The sequence below is a fragment of the Molossus molossus genome, unplaced genomic scaffold (assembly GCF_014108415.1).
Source record: "Molossus molossus isolate mMolMol1 unplaced genomic scaffold, mMolMol1.p scaffold_m16_p_12, whole genome shotgun sequence".
Taxonomy (NCBI): domain Eukaryota; kingdom Metazoa; phylum Chordata; class Mammalia; order Chiroptera; family Molossidae; genus Molossus; species Molossus molossus.
Genome location: NW_023425347.1, coordinates 75,984,595 through 76,007,311, shown reverse-complemented (window position 1 = coordinate 76,007,311; position 22,717 = coordinate 75,984,595). Strand labels below are relative to the sequence as shown.

Sequence of the window (22,717 nt, the reverse complement as noted above, 5' to 3'; positions counted from 1 at the left end):
CCTCAGTTGCAGTTTGTCCCTACTCCTGGTTGGGTCATGCAGGTGGCAACCACTCAATGTGTCCCTTTCACGTCGATGTTTCTCTCTCTCTCTCCGTCCCTCCCACTCTATCTGAATAAAAAAAAGAAAAAATATCCTCGGGTGAGGATAAAAAAAAAGTGTAAAGTTCAGTAGTATTAAACATTGCACAGTGTTGTGCAACCAATCTCCAGGACTTTTCGTCTTGCAAAATTGAAACTCTATACCCATTGAACAATTCCCCATTTCCTCCTCTTTCCAGGTCCTGGCAACCTCTATTCTACTTCACAGTATTTGTTCTTTTTTTCCCCCCCTTAAATGATTTAAGAGAGAAAGGAAGTGAGAGAGATAGAAACATCGACGAGAGAGAACATCGATCGGCCACCTCCTGCACAACCAGTATCCTGATTGGGAATTTAACCAGTGGTGACCTCTCGGTGCATGTGTTGGGGTCAACCACTGAGCCACAACCAGCCAAATCTATTTGTTCTTTGACTGGCTTATTTTATTTAGCATGTCCTCAAGGCTCATCCCAGGTGCAGGATGTGCAAGGCTTTCCTTCCGTAGGGCTGAATAATGTTGCATTGTTTTTTTGTTTTGTTTTGTTTTTTATCCTCACCCGAGGACATTTTTCCATTTTTTGTTCAGGTAGAGTGGGGGGGGGGAGAGAGGAACAGAGAGAGAGAAACATCGACGTGAAAGGAACACATCGAGTGGCTGCCACCTGCACAACCCCAATCAGGGCCGGGGACAAACTGCAACCGAGGTATGTGCCCTTAGCGGGAACCGAACCCGGGTCTCTCAGGACCGCAGGCCGACGCTCTAACCACTGAGCCAAACCGGCCAGGGCTGAATAATGTTGCATTGTATGGACAGACCACACTGTGTTTATCTCTTCATTTGGTGAAGGACACTTAAGGGACTATTTCCACCTTTTGGCTCCTGTGAATTCTATGAACCTGGTTATACAAAACTGTCTTCCACACCCTTTTAGTTCTTTCGGATATATACCCAGAAGCGGAATCATTGGATCATATGAAAATTATATATATATATATATATATATATATATATATATATATATATTTTGATTTTTTAGAGAGGAAGGGAGAGAGAGATAGAAACATCAATGTGAGAGAGAAAAAACAATCAGCTGCCTCCTGCACGCCCTCTACTTGGGGATTGGGCCTGCAACCCGGGCATGCGCCCTGACCGGGAATCAAACCTGGACCTCTAGTCCGTGGGACAACGTTCAACTCACTGAGCCACACTGATTGGGTGGCAATTCTGCTTTTAATTTTTGGAGGAACCTCCAAACTATTTTTCTTTTTTTTTTTTATCCTCATCCTAGGACATTTTTTGATATTTTGTTCAGATAGAGTGGGAGGGAGAGAGAGAGAAAGGGACACATCGAATGGTTGCCACCCGCACGACCCAACCAGGGCTGGGTCAAACTGCAACCGAGGTACGCGCCCCTAGTGGGAACCGAACCCGGGTCTCTCTGGACCACAGGCTGACGCTCTAACCACTGAGCCATACTGACCAGGGCTCCATACTATTTTTCATAGTGGCTAATGCATTTTACATTTCCACCAACAATGCACAAGCATTCCAATTTCTCCATATCCTTATCAACATTTATTATTTCCTGGTTTTTTGATAGGTAGGAGCCAACCTAATGAATGTGAGATGTCCTTGTACTTTTAAACTTAGAACCAGAGAAAGTATCAGCACAATCTCTCAGGTTTAAAAGCTGTAAGAGGTAAAGTTTCGGTACTACTGGCCACCCTGTCTCCCACCATCTAGAGAAAGTCTGTTTGAGAGAAGAGAGAGTCTCCACAATATCAGGCTAGGTAGTACTAGTTGTACCTGGGGCCTTGAAACTCTCTTGTATTTGAACTTAATGAGACAGCTCAGTAACCCTATCATAGATTCACCTTTTTGATTAGGTTAGTTTGAGTTTAGCTTATTTGTGACCATGAGTCTTAACATAAACATCTTAGTAGAAGAGCTAATTCTTCAGAAATCTTTTTTTTCTTGTCTTGATTCCTTCTTATAAGGAGATGGGCTATAAATACTTTGTACATTTTTAAAGCTCTAAATGTCCTTGGAGAGTACAGCCTAATGGTTAGAACATGGATTTGCAGTCAGCCCAAACTAGTTTCAAATCCTAGCTCAACAAACGTTTACTGAGTGCCTTTCCAGCAGCAGACCCCTTGCAGGGACAAGTTAACAACGGACAAAAATCCCTGCCCTCACAGCTATCCCCTAGTACTCAGCAATACATGGTGTCCACTCTGTGCCTGCCACCACTGAGCCCTCTGAATATGTATGCCTGTTTACAAAACGGGGATAATAAATCACCTTGCCCATTTAAAAGGAATCGTGATAAGGTACACATGTGCTTACCACACAGCAAGCGCCCAGCGCAGAGCAGCCATGTTTGCTTTTGGACAGGGAGTCGTACCTTGCAGGAAAACTTGCCTCTATGGCTACTGAGCACCCACGGGATGTCCCATGCTTGTCTTAAAATGGGACTGACATCTTGGTAGAATTTACCTTCCAATAGGAACAAGAGATAGTATAGGTGATATATGCTGTAGTGGAATAATGAGGAGATAAAAGAATATGATATGAGCACAGACACTGGAACCACCCACCTGCTTTCAAATCCCAGTTTGCCCTTAGGAAAATCACTTAACTCTGCTACTGAGTTTCCCCAATTGAAAAACAGAACTAATAATAATGAGAATAGAGGGCTGTTGAGAGGACTTAATGAGTTATTATGTGTAAAGTACTTAGAACATAATTGGCACACAGTGCTATATAAGGTCTTGCTAATATTATGAACTGCTATGGGAACACACAGGAAGGAGAAACTAAGTCTCCCTAGAGGAGCCAAGGGAAGCTCTGTCCAAGGAGAGGACATCAGACTTGGGCCTTGATAGATGCACAGGAGTTTACTAGGTGAAGAGTAGGGTAAAGGTGAAGAAAAGTTTAAGCAACTGACCTAACCCATGAAGAAATCATATGCAAACTCTGGCTGGGTAGCTCTGTAGGTTAGAGCATCCTCCTGATATACCAAGGTTGCAGTTTCAATCCCCAAATAACACATACAAGAATCAACCAATGAATGCATAAAGAAGTGGAACAACAAATCAATGTTTCTCTCTCTCAAATCAATAATAAAATTTTTAAAAATAAAAGCAACAATGAATGCATAAACAAATGGAACAAATCCATGTTTCTCTTCCTCTCTCAAATCAATAAAGTTAAAAAAATAAGTTATATGCATTCAAATTATAACAACTAATAGCTAAAACCTTCTTGGGTGGCAGATAAAGCCGGAAGCACCATTTTTGGCCATTAGCACCGTGGACCACCAAACTAGTCAGAGCTTGCCCTGATAACTTTTGGGAACTGACACCCTTACCATAAACCAACACTTTAGTTAGCATGAACAATTTTCCCCCAGTGAAGCAGCTCCAATTTACAGCTACAGTTTACTAGGCACTGTAGTGCCAAACACTATACTGTTTTCAACAGGACCTAATTTGATCCTTACGATGTCCCCTGAAATGGAGGTAATTACTTCATTTTCTATGAGTAAACTCAGGCTGCTTGAGAAGTTTTCCCAACGTCACACAGACAGCATATTAGATAAAAGTGAAGTGTTCAGCTGCAAATACAAGTAGCACTTTCTTTCTTTATTTTCCCACGTAAAAAGAAGTCTGGGATAGGTAGTTAGAGCCCTTTGTTCAGTTATTCCACAATGCCACCAAAATACCTCCCATCTTTCCTCCCAATCATCTTTAGAGAGTTGGCATTGGTCCTGTCTCCATCAGGCTCACAGTCTTTAAAATGCTTTTATTTTATTTCATTACTTTTTTGTTGTTATCTTCACCTAGATATTTTTCCATTGATTTTTTTTTTTTTTTTTTTAGATAGAATAGAAAGAAAGATTGATGTGAGAGAGACACATCGATTGGCCACTTCCCACAGGACTCGGACTGGGTGCACGGGTTGAACCCACAACCCAGGTATGTGCCCTTGACTGGGAATCAAATCTGAAACACTCTGATCCATGGGTGAGGCTCTCACCACTGAGCCAAACCAGCCAGGGTCCTATGATGTTTTATTTTTCTTTCTTTATTGATTTTAGAGAGAGAGGAAGGGAGAGGGAGAGATAGGAACATCAATGAGAGAGAACATCAACTGGCTGCCTCCTGCATGCCCCCCAGCGGGGATTTGGCCCACAACCTGGGCATGTGCCCTGACCAGGAATGAAACCAGCGACCTCTTGGTGCATGGGTCAACGCTCAACCACTGAGCCACATCGGCCAGGTATTGCTTTTTATTTTATTTATTTATTTATTTATTTATTTATTTTTTTTATCCTCACCCGAGGATATTTTTCCATTTTTTTGTACAGATAGAGGGGGAGGGAGAGAGAGAGAGACAGTGAGAAACATCGACGTGAAGGGACACATCGAGTGGCTGCCACCCGCACGACCAACCAGGGCTGGGGACAAACTGCAACCGAAGTACGTGCCCTTAGCGGGAACCGAACCCGGGTCTCTCCGGACTGTAGGCCGACGCTCTAACCGCTGAGCCAAACTGGCCAGGGCCCAGGTATTGCTTTTTAAATTCTCATCTTAAGATCTCACCAGTTGCCCTGGCTGGTTTGGCTCAGGGGTTAGAGCGTCGGCCCATGGACTGGAGAGTCCTGGGTTCGGTTCCCACTAAGGGCATGTACCTTGGTTGCAGTTTGTCCCTGCCCCAGTTGGGGTTGTGTGGGTGGCAACCACTCGATGTGTCTCACATTGATGTTTCTCTCGCTCTGTTCCCCCCTTTCCCTCCCGCTCTATCTGAAGATAAATGCAAAAATGTCCTCGGGTGAGGATAAAAAAATATATATATAGCTCACCAGGCAAGATTTTGTAACTTTACTTTTTAAAATATTTCAGAGGTCAGCTCATACAACTCACCAATTTAACAGATGGGGAAATGGAGAGATTTGCCCCTAGCAAGCTATCAGAGCTAATTAGTTAAAGCAGCCTGGAATTCGGTGCTCTTTCCACTTTACTGATTAAGTGGAGACTGCAAGTTGCCCACCAAAATCTGTTCTCCTATTCTTTCTTGGCACATGGCTAGACTATATTTCTCAGCCTCCTTTGCAGGTAGGTGTGGCCATCTGACTACATTCTTAGCAACATAAAGTGAGCGGAAGTACCTGCACCACTGCAAGGTCCAGGCCGAACAGGATCAGGTATGCCTCCTCCGTGCTGTCCCCTTCCCACTGGCTGGACCCAGTGATAACCCAGCTCCAACCATGCAGGTGATGACAATGCACACAAGAGATTGGAGAGGCAACATGATATAAGGAACCAGTGTCCCTGAATGACCGCTTGGAGCAAAGTTGCCCCACTGACCTGGACTGCTCACTTCAGAAATGTTAACTCCCCTCAGAGTTGTTATGTGAGAAACAAACTTCTTTGTTCTTTAAGCCACTGTTTTGTAGTCTTACAGCAGCTTAGCTTTTTACCCTAATACAACCATGCAACTTTCTTTGTGCATATTCAAAACAGCTTTACAAATGACTAGTTAACCATCTGTTTAGAAAATAGCCCTAACCTTCTAAGTATGTGATAATCAAATAATGAAACTCCTTCCTATGGCTACTATCCCAAGATTTCTTCGTCTGGTTAAAGGCTACTTAACAACTGAAATGGATCATTTATGGAGACCTACCTAGTCTTTATACTTTCATGCAATTAAGTCAACAAATAGTTGACTTTCTAGATGCTGGATATATAGAAAGGTTACAAAATTTATAAAAACTTGCCTTCTAGTGAGTGTTGTTTTTAATGTTGTGCTACGTTTTGTTTTAAGCAGAAAAATCATCTTTGTAGAATGCGGAACTGAGGCTAAGTATACAAAGAATCAACCCATGTGCCTACAGATCAACTGTTCTCTTGCTTTGCCCTAAAAATCAAGCAAAATATCTTAAAGACTAAGCACCCAGCTTTCTTTTCAAAGTATTTCCTAACCGCTTCGAACTGCATCATCTGAACTGTAAGAAGTGTCTAAAGCCCAGTCAAGATTTTTACTTGACGTCAATTACATCTCGATAAAACTGGGAAAAAAGATTGCACTGCAGAGGTAGATGGACCTAAATCGCTTGCTGAGTGTTGGAATTAATTACCCCAGCCATTTAGACAGCACTGCTGCGACTGGAAACTCTGGGTACCTGGACTTGCCTGGGGATTAGCTAAGGCCAGATGGTATGAGATGGCATTCCTCATCCTCACTGCAGGCTGAACAAACAGCCCAAAGCTGGTCTCTGGGGTTCTTCTCCACTCTCCAATAAGACTTGCTGAGGTTTAGTAGTTGAGTGAGAGGTCTGTCCTGGCTTTACCACAACTTGCTCTGTGACTATGAACATTCATGTTTTGGGCCTCAATCACCCCATCTGTACAAAGTGATATGGCTCCTTTCATTTCTATGTTTATGACAACCACTAGAAAGAACTAATTTTCTTTCCTGTACTCAACAGCAAAGTCATTTGGAAGACAGCAGCCAAGAATGGAAATGCCTCAGACTAGGGCACCAAGCAGAGTTCTGTGTTCTGCCTTCCCCAGGCTCTCTGCTGCTGGTGAAGACATTCCATCTTGCTGAATTTACAGTTTCTAAGAATAGGGACACTGGACACAACCACAGTGCAGTGCCTTAAACTTTGTAGGTGCTTTCTTAGTATTAGGCATTTTGTTTTTTTCTTTCAAGTAATCCCTGATTTCCAATTGCCGAGAGCAGTGATTTTCAACTGGTGTGCCACAAGGATTTTTAAAACATACCAATACCTATTTAGTCAAAGGCACTGACTTCTTCTCCCGTCGACTGTCAAATAAAAAAATGACAACAGCCAACACAATAGCTCTGGTACAAATTAATCAAAATTATACCTATTTCTTTTTTGTCAGACTGGCAAAAATATATATATATATTTTGGTATGCTGCAGAATTGTAGTAATTAGTTTGTGTGTGCCAGGAGATGAAAAGGGTTGAAAATCACAGCCATAGAGACAGCAACGAGTTGAATGGGAAGTTGCTGCTCCAGGTATTTCAGATGGCAGGATTAAAGGGTTTTTTGAGATAGGATTATTAAAACTAGTTTTTCCTGCTTGTCCATTAAAACTTTTTAAAAGCTTTAAAACACATTTAGCAATTCAAGTGAAGAGCATTTCAGAAAGACTAAGGTACCCCCTCAAAACAGCCAGCTTAACACAGTGCTCCCCAGCCTGAGTTCTGGTCTGCCAGCTGCCCCTCAATGCCAGCTCAGCCGCTCACTGGCTGCACTCCTTTGCAGAGCCGGTTTCCCCACTGGTTGACAGAAACAGCATCTCCCTCCAGGGGCTGTGTGAGAAGATAATGTGTATAAAGTGTCGGTTCTGCTTGACTCACAGTAAGTTACATCTCTACTTGCAGTGGGAAGATGTGGCTTCCCACCCCGTTAGCTCCTGAGGTAGTTAATAAACTGGAAAAAGAATACCATGTTTAATGTAGAGAACAACATGGGGTGGATACAATGCTAATTCCTCTTTGACCAGAGAAAAGTTTATTCTTGATGTTTCAATCAGTTAAAGAGGGGTAAGGTGCAATAAAACTCAAGGGGGCGCCCTGGCTGGTTTGGCTCAGCAGTTGAAGTGTCAGCCGGCAGTCCAGAGAGACCTGGGTTCAGTTCCCGCTAAGGGCACTTACCACAGTTGCAGTTTGTCCCTGGCCCTGGTTGGTCATACGGGTGGCGGCCACTCAATGTTTCCCTTTCACGTCGATGTTTATCTCTCTCTCTCTCCCTTTTTCTCCCTCCCACTCTATCTGAACAAAACATGGAAAAATGTTCTCGGATATTTTCCCGAGGATAAAAAAAAAAATACTCAAGGGGCCCAGGACACCCTACAGACTGGGGGGAAGGGAGAAGAGAAGCCACTGAAGTCAAGTTGCAAAACCCCACTTTCCATGTCACCATACCTGCAGCCCTGGCGCCGACTCCTGCCCAGCATCATGCCGTGTCACATAAGGTGCCCCGACCAAGCCCCCACACACACTCCCACAAGCCAAGGTGTGGTGGGTCCTCACACTGCCTGCTCTTGCAGCGTGTCCTTCCTTTGCAGCCCTTATCACAGCTGTAATTCTGTAATTATTTGATCAATGTGAACTTTTCTGGTCACCACTGTATACCCAGAGTCTAGCACAGTACACGGCACATAATAAGTTCTAAAATATTTGCTGGCTGAATAAATGGGCTGGCCATAGCTTGAGAATTCCTGAGGCTGGTTTTGGCCTAAACCCTGGCATCTGAATAAAGTTCAGTACGCAAAAGTGAGTATATTGGGGGATGCTAGGGTGGGCGTCAAGGTCAAAAACAGGAGAACTAATAGAGGTGGCAGGAGAAATCCATACATACCCAGGTATTGCCAATAGGTGAGGTGACAGATGAAGACAGTATGTGCTATATGCTAACTTTTTAGTAAAGGAAAAAAATAAAAATATATACATTTGTATATTTGATTTTACTTAAAAAGCTTGAGATATGTAAGAAATTAATAAGTGATTACCTATGAGGGGAGAAAGGCATGGAGTCTGCTCTATGAGAGTCTGTGGGAGTAAAATTTCTCAATGAATGTCTTTCTATATCATTTTATTTCTGAACTATGTAAAAAGAAATCTGGTAAAAAAAAAACTTTTTTTATATGTTAGAAGAAAAAAAGGAGAGTGCAGCTATGGAATTCAGCGCTTTTATAAAGTTCAGTCAACTCTGACAGTTTTTCCCTTTACCCTCTCCTGTATGCACAGCTAAAATACATTTTTTTTTGGTACGTGCCCCTAGCGGGAACCGAACCCAGGACTCTCTGGTCTGCAGGCTGACACTCCAACCACTGAGCCAAACCGGTCAGCGCAGCTAAAATACATTTACCAAGAACTGCTTCTCAAGATCCAGAAGAAGTGTTCCTTCTTCCACAACCCCTTCTCCACCCCTCCAAAGGGAATTCTACACAGCTCTTTTTTTTTTTAAATCCTCACCCTAGGACATTTTTCCATTTTTTGTTCAGGTAGAGTGGGAGGAAGGGAGGGAGAGAGAGAGAGAGAGGGAGGGAGAGAGAGAGAGAGGGAGGGGGAGAGAGAGAGAGAGAAGCATTGACGTGAAAGGGACACATCGAGTGGCTGCCACCCGCATGACCAACCAGGGCCAGGGACAAACTGCAACCGAGGTACGCACCCTTAGCAGAAATCGAACCCGGCTCTCTCTGGACCACAACCGACGCTCTAACCGCTGAGCCAAACCGGCCAGGGCTCTACACAGCTCTTATGGCCTTTGATATTCTCTTACCTAGGTTGGTTGTCTGCGTATATATACACGATATTTATAAACCCCCTGAAAGCAAGAACCATGTCTCATTTTATCTCTGTATTCCCTCTTGCCTAGTTGGGCCTCTCATACAGCAGACTCTGAACAAATAAAATATTACTTGAGAGGGGAGTTATTGCTTAATGGGTACAGAGTTTCTGTTTGGGGTGATGAAAATGTTTTGGAAATAGTGGTGATGGTTGCACAACATTGAGAATGTAATTAATATTGCTGAATTATAAACTTAAAAATGCTTAACTTTATGTTATATGTACATATACGTATACTTAACATTGTCAGCAGCTCAGTTCAGTCCAGAAAGAGAGTTTTAACTGGAGGTAACGTAAATCTTTAGTAAAATGAATGGGGTGGGACTGAGAGAAGGGTGTCGACGGGGGGGGGGGGGGGGTAGGGGGGGAAATATCTGTAACAACAAAAAAATAATTAAAAAAAAAAACGGACAGCACGATCATAGGAAGAATGTCAAGTTTGAGAAAAAGCCATCTGTTGATAACACAGCACACTGTGTTTAAACTAGATGTGGACATATATATCTTTTTAAGGACTAAAGAGGCTCTTGTATACTTTTTCTTTAACTTTCATCAAAAATGTAGATTCAAGCCCTGGACAGTTTGCTCAGCACTCAGAACACTGGCCTGTGGACCAAAGGATCTCTGGTTTGAGTCCCAGTCAAGGGCATGTGTCTGGGTTGCAGATTTGATCCCCGGTCCCAGTTGGGGTCATCTGGGAGCCAGCCCATCAATGTGTCTCTCTCACATAGAGGTTTCTCTCTCTCTCTCTCCCCACCTCCCTTTCCTTCCATTCTACCTGAAAATCAATGGAAAATTATCCTCAGGTGAGAATTAACAAAAAAATTAATTTAAAAAAATGTAGATTCCTAACTCAATAGAAAGACAATCAATAATCAGCCATTATCACACAGGAGGACCTCAACAAATGTTGATGTCTTCAGTTTTTCAAATCCCATGTCACAGCCACCTTGGTTTGATTCTCTCCTCTATGGAATTCCAAGAACTGGTTTGGTTCACTTCACCTTCTCACTGAAGCCAGTCCTTTCCTGCCATTCACTCAAACCCAGAACTCCTGATTTGTGGGGCTCACAATACTTCAATCACCTATAAAAGTGTCTGGAAATTGGATATTTTTAGCCAAAATCAGGAACATAAAACTTTTTTTTTTTTTTTAAGGGATATAGTGAATCCTGGTATTCATCACCAAAAAGATCCTCAAGTGTAAAAAAGTGCAATCTGTGCCTCTTTTAAAAATAGAGCCTTTAAGGTTAAAAGAAAAAAATCCCTCCCTGAACTCATCATTGCCAGACACATCAGCAACACAGGAGCAGACAAGACCCGCTGTTTCCATGACAGAGAACATGACCCTTTCAAACCACACCACTGAATGAAAGAAAATGGTGGGAGCTTTCCATATAGCGTTCCTCCACCCAGTCTTGGACACAGACATAACCCTCCCTCTTGAACTGGATCCCTGCCACCTTTGCAAAGGCCACTGGACATGTCTCTTAACCACTGGATTTCAGCTCTTCATCATTCTGCCTTGGGGATCCCTTCTCTTTAAGCTCTTTGTCACAGTCTGGGGAAATACTCTGACTTTCTACGGTGGTGAAGGCATCTGAGTCCAATTTTCTTCTTTTCTTCAGTTGGTGCAAGTGGGATTTGGATTTCATATGTGCTAAAACAAAACAAAAAGCACAAAATACTCATTAGAAATAATCCTAGAAGCATATAAAATTAACTATACAACTCTTCTCTTTAATAATAACAGAATCAACACATGTACTGGTATAGCTGCTTAGCAATTCTAAAGGAAGAATATGGGCTGGCTGGTGTGGCTCAATGATTGAGTATCGACCCATGCACCAAGAGGTCACCAGTTCGATTCCCGGTCAAGGCACATGCCCAGGTTGTGGGCCAAATCCCCAGTGGGGGACATGCAGGAGGTGGCCAATTGATGTTCTCTTTCATCTATGTTTCTATCTCTCTCTCTAAAATAAAGAAAAAAAAAATTAAAGTAAAAATAAAAAGATGCCCTGGCCGGTTTGGCTCAGCGGGTAGAGAGTCGGCCTGCGGTCCAGAGAGACCCGGGTTCGGTTCCCGCTAAGGGCATGTACTTCGGTTGCAGTTTGTCCCCGGCCCTGGTTTGTCGTGCGGGTGGCAGCCACTCGATATGTCCCTTTCACACTGATGTTTCTCTCTCTCTCTTTCTCTCTCCCTCCCTCCCTCCCTCCCACTCTATCTGAACAAAAAAATGGAAAAATGTCCTCAGGTGAGGATAAAAAAATAAATAAATAAATAAATAAATAAATAAATAAATAAATAAATAAATAAAGAATACATTATATGGACAGCTAGCTAGCAGGTATCAAGTGCACCCTGCTAGGTGCTTTACATTCACTAATCCTCCCAGTAATCTTGCAGACTGTACTATGCAACTCATTTTATACAGGAGGAAACTGAAGTTCACAGAGGTTAAGGTCACACAGCAGATAAGTTCCTCAGCTTACCTATAGCTCCAAAAAGAGGCTCAATTTTCCAGAATCAGGACTCTTGACTCAATTTTTCTGTATAGGGCTTCCTGTTACAGATACATTTCAATTCGCACGACTAAAAAGCTACAAATCCAAATCCTTGTCTGTATTACAGGACAGCTGCCCTGTCCTGCCACAGGCCTGCAGCACCCAGAGATGCTCTTCTCACTTCTTCCCTTCTCCACAGGTTGCCCCCTGCTCTGACATCCCTCTGGCTGGGTCAGATAAGCCATCTGAATGACTAACCCAACAAGGCTCACATTATGCAGACACACAATGCTCCAGGCAGATAACTAGAAACCTTCTCTGATGGTCCCTTCTGAGGGTCCACAGAAGCAGTCAAGCTATTGTTGCCTGATACTGATTTCTGACCTCTCACTCCAAAAATAGTTCCCACCCTCTGACTAACTCATACAAGCTCCTTTTCACTAGCCTGTTTTGTTTTGTTTTGTTTTTCCTAAGAAAATCTTATTTGGGAACACCTAAAAAAATAGACAACTAGATTAAGTTCTATTTTCTGTGTTTTTAAGGGGTTAGAAGCAAAAATAAATAAGGAAGGGGTTAGAAGTCAAAGAAAAGTTTACTTGGGGAGAAAAAGTCAGCTTTGTTCTCCAGCTAGGGCCTAAGGCAAAAAAAAAAAGGGTGGGGGGTGGGGGGGCTTCTGGACTGGCTCTCCATGGCAGCAGGAGATAGGAGCAAGGACTTGACAGATGGCACTATAGAAGGGCTTACACAAGCTATGCTCACAAAGGCTCACAAATGTTGCTTCTCTAAGGCTATCCCTGAAGGACACTGGACAAATCCAACCACTAAGTTTCCTTTAGAAAAAACAATCAGACACTCTCTCTCTCTTCCCCTTTCATCATTATAAACCAACGACAATCGAGGCTTCTTCTGCTGCTTGGGCAATCACAGCTCTCCCCAGTCTCTGACAATGAAGTTCATTTTGCCAGAGTTACCCAGTTAATAGAACCAATCATTCTACTGGTTGGTATAGGGAGAAAAATATACTCAGAATCCCATGCAAAGCAGTACTCTGAACAGAAGGATTCTAGCCACTAGGTAGTAGCTCGACTGTGCATAGAAGAAGTGAGCCTTAAATGAGTTTCTAAATGTGATGTAAATTCAAGGCTTGGAGGCTAAGGCCCTTTGGGCTTTGACTGGACGACTACAGACACCCGACAGACTGTGACTCTGAGGCAGATCCAGGCTTCTAAAACAGAAACAAAGCCTCCATACAGGGCCAATCCTTGGTTGGTCAGAAGTATCTTATAAAGAAGATATTATCACCCTGGCCAGTTTGGCTCAGCGGTTAGAGCGTCGGCCTGTGGTCCAGAGTGACCTGGGTTTGGTTCCCACTAAGGGCATGTACCTTGGTTGCAGTTTGTCCCCGGCCCTGGTTGGGTTGTGTGGGTGGCAACAACTCGATGTGTCCCTTTCTTTTTTTTTTTTTTATCCTCACTCGAGGACATTTTTCCATTTTTTGTTTTGTTTTGTTCAGATAGAGTAGGAGGGAGGGAGGGAAGGAGAGGGAGAGAGGGAGAGAGAGAGAGAGAGAGAGAGAGAGAGAGAGAGAAAGAGAAAGAAACATCAACGTGGGGACAAACTGCAACCGAGGTACTTGCCCTTAGCGGGAACTGAACCTGGGTCTCTCTGGACCACAGGTCAATGCTCTAACCACTAAACCAAACCGACCAGGGCTCAATGTGTCCCTTTCACGTCGATCTTTCTTTCTTTCTTTCTTTCTCTCTCTCTCCCTCCCACTCTACCTGAACAAACAAAAAAGAAGACATTATCTATAACCACCGTCTTTATACATGATTGACAGCCTTGCTTTCACACTTTGCTAGGCTGAATGTTAAGTTTCCCTTAATACTTTTCATCAGTTTTAGCAACCACCACCATTTCAACATATTACCTTAAAAATTACTGAAGACTTCTGAGCAATGTACGCAGGAAGAGTAACTGCACTTTCTGCTCCCTCCCGGCTGTTTTTGCTTCTTTGGTCTCTTGAGTGAGTTGCAGGGCTTCCCTTCAATTCTACCTTAACCCACCTGAGGTCTAAACATGAAAGGCCAAGGAGCTCCTATAAGGCAGGATCACAAAAGTCGAAGGAACTCTGGGAAGTTAACGGTAGACCTTTCAGTACAAATATCTACTCTTGTTGAAGCTAGAGGGCATATGATGTTCCTTTGAAATTCAGAATACAGAGATAACTGTCCAATTTGGGAAGGCATCCATGAAATTTGAATACAGGCTCTCAGAGGAATCTGGCCCTCCCTTAACAAATACACAGACTCTAGCATTCAACCTAGCAAAGACCTTGAATTTCATGAAGTCAGTGTGACCCACCCTTACAGATTTCTCTGTACCCTTCCCCAGACTCTACCTGTCCATTCACGGTCCCCAATGATGATTCGATCACAGAGGTCACACATGTGATAACTTCTCTTGTTCTCAGTTTCATTGCATAGAATCTTTACTGGAGTGGCAGCAGGCTTACGGCCCTGAAATAACAAAAGAGGGATGGAGGAGAAACACTCATCTCAAAGAGTCTTGGATATCATTCTCTGATATTAAGGACAGTGGGACTATCCCGAGATTCCCTTTTCTCATCCCAGAGAGCAGGTGGGCTGTGAACAAATTTTAGCAACAACCTTTCTGAATATGAAAGTAGAAACACAGCCTCCAGGAACCTAAAAGCAATCAACCCTTCTGCTCTTTTCCATGGAAAGAAGGCTTGGTTCCGGACAGAGCAACAAAGGTGTAAGCTAAGGAAAGCTGTCTGAAAACCAGACAATAGACAGTGCCATGATTAATAATCACCTGGATGAAACTTTGCACAATTTCAAGAGCAGGTTCAAGAACAGATTCCTCCCACTTCGAGATATCAGATACTTCTAAACCATATACTGGGGGGACACCGGGACCAGGTCCTAAAGATGACAAAGAAAAATTGTGAGAGGTCAGCCCCCAAGACCTAATCTATTCTGCTTCCAGGACTTCAAAATACTCAAGGAAAACATGGAGGCCAAAGGAATTAACATCCTGACCATACCATTCATTCTAACCAGAAATACGAACCAAACAGCTATACACAATCCAAGACAGACCTAGAAGGCTGCCTGATCTGCAGCCAACAAGTCCAGCTATATAATCCAGAGTCTTCCAAATCAGTCAGAAAAACAATATATAGTAACAACTCTAATGACCACTGTGTGGGTTATAATATCAAGATAGCACACCATAGGAGGAAATAAACTAATAATTCAAAGTACTTCTGAATGGAGATAAGACTGGAGGTAGCCAAGAGTATAGCTACAGGCCATTTGGAGCCAACCATGTTTAGTGTCTGCTAGTAGCTTCCCCAGTGTGTGGACACACTAAATTGCCTTCTAAGCTAGGTTAAGTCAGTTGCCTAAAAGCAAAGAGCATTGCCCCCATGGACAAAAACATCAAAGTCCTCAGGATGCCAACGGCTGGCAGGTGCTAGCCTTTTGATTGTGCCAACCACAAATAAGATTCTTCTTAAAGTGGACTGGGCTGCACCTGCCACCACACGGAAAGGTGAGACTGGGAGGATGCAGGCAGCATCCACAGCACACCTGGCCTTGGCTAAGCTTTGCACCTGTTTCCAGGCCACTCTATATTTTCCTTTCCCTTCTAAGTCCTTTGTTGGGCTTCTGTGCCCTGTCTAAGCACCTTTCAACAAGTTCTCGGCTCCCAGCTGCTATTCCTGGCTTGAGTCCAAGGCCAAGCTGGGGTGGGGAAGTCCCTCTGGCTTCTTGCCAGAACCGTGTCCCAGCAGACCAGCCCTGGCCAATCACACACAGCTCCTGATTTACAGGGCAGCTGTGCCTTTCACACTAACACCAGGGCTGTGCAGGCATATGCATGAATGGGGAACCGGCATACTATGCACTGTGCCATCAACCCCTCCTGACTCAGAGATGGGGAGTTATTGTGGCTTTACCACAGAAGGAAGTTCCAAATCATTACAAAAAAACATCTTTTGTTACAGACTAATTGTAGCCCTGGGGAGAAGAGAAGCTGCATTAGAAAATTTGTAGTAGTGAACTTCAATTTCAGCTGACTCAGGCTTCCTCTATCTAACAGGACATGCAGAGAAAGCAGGGTAAGCAGAAGCAAGTGTAAAGAGCCTCTTAGCACCAGAACAACAATGGAGAGCTCTGTCAGAGAGTGAGTTGGGAGAGAGAACATTGGCAATCTGGTGGCGAACAAGAATCAAGGTGTTTATGTTCAGAGGCACCGGGGAGCAGGGGTGGAGGGCCTTCACTGTCCTTATCTATAACTGAAAGCAGAAGTAAAAGGTAAACGGGATGATTCAGAAGCATATTTTAAACGTGCCCACAAAATAGCCCGGCTAGTGTGGCTCAGTGGTTGAACATCAACCCATGCACCAAGATGTTGCCGGTTCAATTCCCAGTCAGGGTACACGCCCAGGTTGTGGGCCAAATCCCCAGTGGGGGCCATGCAGGAGGCGGCCAATCGATGTTCTCTCTCATCGATGTTTCTATTTCTCTCTCCTTCTCTCTCTAAAATCAATAAAGAAAAATAAAAATTAAAAGTACCCACAAGATAAAACTGGGGTTTCACTTATGCTTAATCTTTTAATAAGCACACAATTTCTTACCTGAGGCCAATACTAATGATGTCTAGCTACAGTTATAGCTAAAGAAAACAAAAAAGAAACAGTGGAAAGCAGAGTGTGGGCTTCAGAGTCAGGCCCGTATTCAATACTCTACTGCTTATTAGCTAGGGGATTTGGGGCAAGTACATTTAACCTGTCTAAGCCTCCATTTCCTAATCTGCAAAAAGAAAAGAAGAACACCTACCTTGAAGGCTCAAAAATTTATGTATAGAACCAAATTTAGTGCCAAGGATCAAATGAACGAGATTTTCCTTTCCTTTTCCTTATAAGTTCTATCCAACTAAAATTAAAGGTGAAACAGTCTGAAGCACCACATATCTGCATACAAAGCACTATTGGTGAAGGTTTTGTCTTTATACTGCTCATCTGGCCCAAGAACCATTTTAATTAGGAAAGCCTCCCTATAGAAATTTGATTGCTTTTCAAAATTAGAAACTAAAATCAACCCTGAGCAACAACTCTGCTGTGATGATGTTGCTATTTTGTTCTCACACCATTTGCAGCCAGCATGCATGTGTTCAAAGCATAAGGCAGACTCCTCATTGGAAAGATTTGTTTTCTGAGACATCACAAGAAAATATCCCTGGACAATCATTTATGCAACAGACACCCTTTACCTAGTCAGGTCTCCAATCTTAGAACAGGTCCAAAAACTAAAGTTCATTTTCTGGGTGGGCTGAGGACATCTATATTCTATTGAAAACAGACCCAGAAGATAAGGAAAAACATGAGACTTACTGCTCAAAAAACGATTTTTAACCCATCGGTTTTGCTTCCGGGCATATCTCTTAGTCACTTGTTTCAGAGCCTCAATACCTGAAACATAAAGTAGATATAAGAACCTATAAGCACCCTGGCCTGTTTGGCTCAGCAGTTAGAGTGTCGGCCCACGGACCAGAGTCTCAGGTTCATTTCCGATCAAGGGCACATACCTCAGTTGTGATTCGATCCCTGGCCCTGGTTGGGGTCATGCGGGAAGCAACCAATCGATATGTCTCTCTCACATTGATGTTTCTCTCTCTCCTTCCCTTTCTATCTGAAAAATCAATGGAAAAATATCCTTGGGTGAGGATTTAAAAAAGCCTGGCCAGTGTGGCTCAGTGGTTGAGCATCAACCCATGCACCAAGAGGTCACCAGTTAGATTCCCAGTCAGTATACATGTCCCTGTTGTGGGCCCAATCCCCAGTGGAGGGCATGCAGGAGGTGCCTAATCAATGTTCTCTCTCATTGATGTTTCTATTTCTCTCTCCTTCTTCCTTCCTCTCTCTAAAAAAAAAAAAAAAAAAAAAAAAAATCAATAAAAAAAGAACCTCTAAATAGTTTTCAGGCCCACCCAGCCCAACAGAAAATTAGCCACAGCAGCACACTGGTGGACACTTGGTAGACAAATACCTTAATTCTGAGCTGCAGGCCATTTGGGACTCTTCTAGCCTCAGCTCTTTCTCAGACCATACCAGCAGGGGACTCTGTCACCCAAGGATGCCCAAGGCTAGGTTAGATGGAGAAATTCACACCTTTCTTTAGGAGCTGGTTACTAGTCTCTGGTGTGCATTTTCCCTCAGTGATCAGGTATTCGTGAAATTCCTTGAAGCCGATTGATTGGAAGATACCATGTTGATAGTCCTGGCTGGGAACAGGAGAGCATCAGCAGATGAGCCATTGCATCTGAGAGCTAACAGGGTCCTTGGAGATGATCTAGCTGAGCCATTTCATCCCTTAGATGACGAAATTGAGATCCTTAGCAGTTATTGCCTCTCTGAACTCCGTCCTCCACCACCCCCACCAGCTGCTAGGTTACTTCCCTTGAAAATTAACTCCTGGGAATGCTTGACAGATTAGAAAACTGCAACTGTAACAAAGACACCAAACCTCCTTCTAACAAGCCTTGCCAACCCCAAGGACAAAGGCTAACAAACAAAAAGATCCAAAGCCAGTATTAAGCTTATAGTCTTCTGACCGTAAGCAAGGGATGGAGAGTAGGTTAAAGTAGTAAGTCAAATCCTCACCTATTTTCTGCAACTTTCTTCTGATTATAGCGTCTGTGAAAATCTCTTAGTTCATCCAAGAGCCCAGTAGCAAGCATGTCATCAACCCTCTTATCCAAGCGCTCATCTAGAACTTGAATCAAATTAGCCCATCACTAGCAAGCCTACTGTAGGTGTGTCCTATACACTTACATGATGAATGGACAGGCTGTGCAAAGAGAATCTGTTCAAATGGAAGAAAGGGTTCAGAGTCCAAAGATTATATAAATAATTCAAATTATATTAGTGACACTTAAGACTCTGCAACTCTAATAAAAACAGGCAGAACAAGCCCTGGCTGGTTTGGTTCAGCAGTAGAGCATCGGCCCACAGACCAATGAGTCGCAGGTTCAATTCTGGCCAAGGTCACGTACCTTGGTTGCAGTTCGTCCCTGGCCCTGGTCGGGGTCGTGCGGGAGGCAACCAGTCGATGTGTCCCTTTCACGTTGATGTTTCTCTCTCTTTCTCCCTTTCTCCCTCTATCTCCCTCTATCTCCCTCCCATTCTATCTGCAGATAAACAGAAAAATATCCTTGGGTGAGGATTAAACACACACACACACACACATCATGTTATATAGAGAGAAAGCATACAACTGCAGCTTTTAGGGAAGACAAATATTTTATTCTCATATGGAAGTATATCCAGTGTTTATTTTAGAGGCAGCCGAGAGGCCCCTGGGTCTACCCTTCTTACTTTTTTCCATATTTGTTACTCTAACTTTGTGTTATTTCACATTTAAGAACTCTCAGATGGCACCTTAGATAGAAATGAGAAACTTTAGTCCAAAGCCACCCTTGGTGTATCTTGAACTACTGCGCCAGACAAAGGAGCAAAGAGTGACAGGTCATAATCATTCAGATGCAGTGGTCAAACACAGCTTTATTTTAAATCAGATACCATTATTTTATGCTGAATTGTAGGACATGTTTTAATTTATAAAAATTTCATTATGGCCCTAACCGGTGTGGCTCAGCTGATTGAGCATCAACCCCTACAATGAAAGGCTGTCAGTTCAATTTCTGGTCAGGGCCCATGACCAGGTTTTCAGGTTCAATCCCCAGTAGGGGGCATGCAGGAGGCAGCCCATCAATGTTTCACTATCACATCAATACTTCTCTCTCTCTCTCTCTCTCTCTCTCTCTCCCCCTTCTCCCTTCCTTTCGCTCTAAAAATCAATTTTAAAAAAAACATTAAAAAATTTTTCATTAAGGCCCGGTCAGTGTGGCTTGGTGGATTTAGTGTCGTCCAATGGACTGAGAGGTCCTGGTTCAATTCCCAGTCAGGGCACATGCCCAGGATGTAGGCTCAATCCCCAGTGGGGCACATGCAGAAGGCAGCCAATCGATGTTTCTCCTTCACATCAATGTTTCCATCTCTCTCTTCTTTCCTCTCTCTCTCTAAAAAAATCAGTCAAAACAGCCCTGGCTGGTTTGCTAAGTGGTTAGAGTGTTGGCCCATGGACCAATGAGTCGTGGATTAGATTCAGATCAAGGGCATGTACCTCAGTTCGTCCCCAGCCCTGGTTGGAGTCATGTGGGAGGCAACCAGTTGATGTGTCCCTCTCACATCGATGTTTCTCTCTCTCCCTCTTTCTCCCTCCCTCCCACCTTATCTGAAGATAAAACAAAAAAAATATCCTTGGGTGAGGATTAAATATATATATATAAATAATTGTTCATTATGAAAACATCCTTTTCCATAAACTTATAACAAATTAATTCAATAACAAAATTTCACCATGTCAGTCATCCTCTTCTACATCTCTGCCATTGCCATTTCTTGGCCTACAATGATACCAACCCTTGTTTCTCTTCCTAAAAAGTTTGCATTTATTGAGGATTCTAGATGTGTCAGGCACATTCTGAGTGCTTTGTATTATTAACTCAACTAATCCTCAATGAAGCTGTAAGATAGGTACTAACATTATCTCCATTTTACAGGAGAGGAAACTGGGGCACAGAAAGGTAAACTAACTTGCCTTAAAACTCACATAACTAGAAGATGATGGAGCAGGAATTTGAATCCCAGTCTGGCTCAGAGACCATGCTCTTAATAACTACATTATACTGCCTGTTCTCGTAATAATCGCCTCATCTTTCCAGACCTAGTTCACAGCTTACCTATGCAAATTGGTCTCTGACTCCCCTGCAGAGAAGGCTCATCATCCCTTCTCTGTGGTCCCACAGCACTTTTAGCCCAACATTTATCACAATGTAGTATCTATCTCATTTGTTGCCCCACCAGACTGGGAGCTTCTTAAGAGCATGCACTGTCTCCTATTCATCTCTGAAATCCAAGTAGCATTCAGAATACTTGACACTTCAACCTCTTCCACAGGAGCCATCCTTCTCTTTAGCTTTCTCCTTTAGGTCTTCCCTGGATGGCAATCTCTTTTCCTTCCCACTCACCCCATCTTATCCCACCCCTGGTATTTTATCCTAGTGCCAGGGCTGCTCTTACTCCCTTTCCAGATAGAAACTGGGGAATGGCACTGTGCATTACTTACTAAGTCAACAAATAATGGTAATGAAAGTAAAATTAATAGTTAACACTTGTTTAGTGTTTATTATGAGCCACTCATGGTTGGAAGCATTTTATATATAATAATGTATTACTATAAGATCTATCTCAAATGGACCCTGGGGCATCAAAGGGCTTTTACCTGTCTGGTCAGCATGAAGCCAGAGGATGCAAGAGTTAGGGAACTTCAGAGGGCCTCCAAGGGGACCGCCACCTTCCTCTGCATGTTGACGATGAAGAAATTCACTATGAGAGATTCCTGTTTCTTCAAATACTTGCAAGCTCCTAAGTAATTTGGGGCGGGAGGGGGAGTAAAGCCATAAAAACTATTAGGAAACATTAATTCTCAAGAAAAGAGGCTATTTATTATAAAACGTCTCATTCTCATTTTTTACTGCATAAGCCCTTAAAGACACGAAAGTCCAGGTTACTACAATTCTATAGCTACTCAGAAAGGGGTACTAAAGAAAACTTTAGGTAAAGTAAGAAATAATACTATTCCTCTACACACACATCATTTTCTCTGAAATCAGTTAAACAGGTTCAGAAACAACAGGTTTTTTCTATACACACAGAATGGGACTTAATTTCAGGTAAGCAGTAAAAGAACTTGTTTGGGACACTTTGTTACAAGCCAACAAGTCTAGTCTCGCTGGAATGCCTTTCCCACAGTAGAAAAATATGTTGTACAGCCAGCTCATCAACTTTCTTTTTAAGTATGTCTAAAATTCTGACTAATTCAGTACTCTACTAGTACACTAAGGTCACTGAAAAAAGAACTCATACTTTTAAGCCACCATCTACTCTGTCAGTATCTGTTATGTTATGCAGCACTAGGTAATTTAACTCCCAAATCTATACTCTACCACTCTGAGTGATTGCAACTTATCAGCTTGAAAGTGATCTTTCCCTTCCTGACCCAATTCTACTTCCTGAAACCCTAATACAAGAGTAGAGACCCCATGTCTTTTCGTAGCACTGGCCATTCATTCAGAGGACCTATGAGGAAAAAATGTATAGTGACAGATATCTCACTTTTCTGGAGGTTAGAATACAGGCTCAAAGTAAAAGAAAGATGAGAAAAGTCCCTCAATCCTCTCTAAAGAGAGACTACAGAGCTCTTGTTTAGAATCAACTACTCTTATGAAGACACAATTCTCAACTCATTACTAGTTTAGAAGTAGAAAATGAGGAGAGGTAATAAAGAAAGAACTACTTGAGCCCTGGCTGGTTTGGCTCAGTGGTTGGAACGTCGGCCTGCGGTACAGAGAGACCGGGGTTCGGTTCCCGCTAAGGGCACGTACCTAGGTTGCAGTTTGTCCCCAGCCCTGGTTGGTCGTGCAGGTGGCAGCCACTCAATGTTTCCCTTTCATGTCGATGTTTCTCTCTCTCTCTCTCTCTCTTTTCCTCTCTCTCCCTCTCACTCTATCTGAACAAAAAATGGAAAAATGTCCTTAGGTGAGGGGAAAAAAAAAAAAAGAACTACTTGATAAAAGGAGAGGATAAT

The 22,717-nt window shown here is 43.0% G+C and overlaps 1 protein-coding gene across 6 annotated transcripts in view; it reads right to left on the bottom strand.

The window, feature by feature from the left end:
- Positions 1–2,103: 2,103 nt before the first annotated feature.
- TRIT1 (tRNA isopentenyltransferase 1) overlaps positions 2,104–22,717 on the bottom strand; it is a 56,533-nt gene continuing 35,919 nt past the window's right edge. For 5 of the 6 annotated variants that reach the window (XM_036256242.1, XM_036256246.1, XM_036256247.1 and 2 more), the window contains exons 5-11: positions 21,353–21,495; positions 18,670–18,781; positions 18,178–18,290; positions 17,401–17,478; positions 14,817–14,926; positions 14,380–14,497; positions 10,306–11,134 (exon numbers count right to left, since the gene is read on the bottom strand). In XM_036256242.1, coding sequence (XP_036112135.1) covers positions 10,965–11,134; positions 14,380–14,497; positions 14,817–14,926; positions 17,401–17,478; positions 18,178–18,290; positions 18,670–18,781; positions 21,353–21,495 — 844 coding nt within the window. In that variant the 3' untranslated portion in view covers positions 10,306–10,964. Of the gene's footprint in view, positions 2,578–10,305; positions 11,135–14,379; positions 14,498–14,816; positions 14,927–17,400; positions 17,479–18,177; positions 18,291–18,669; positions 18,782–21,352; positions 21,496–22,717 lie in introns of those variants that run through there. The other variant, XM_036256244.1, reaches the window with a different exon arrangement.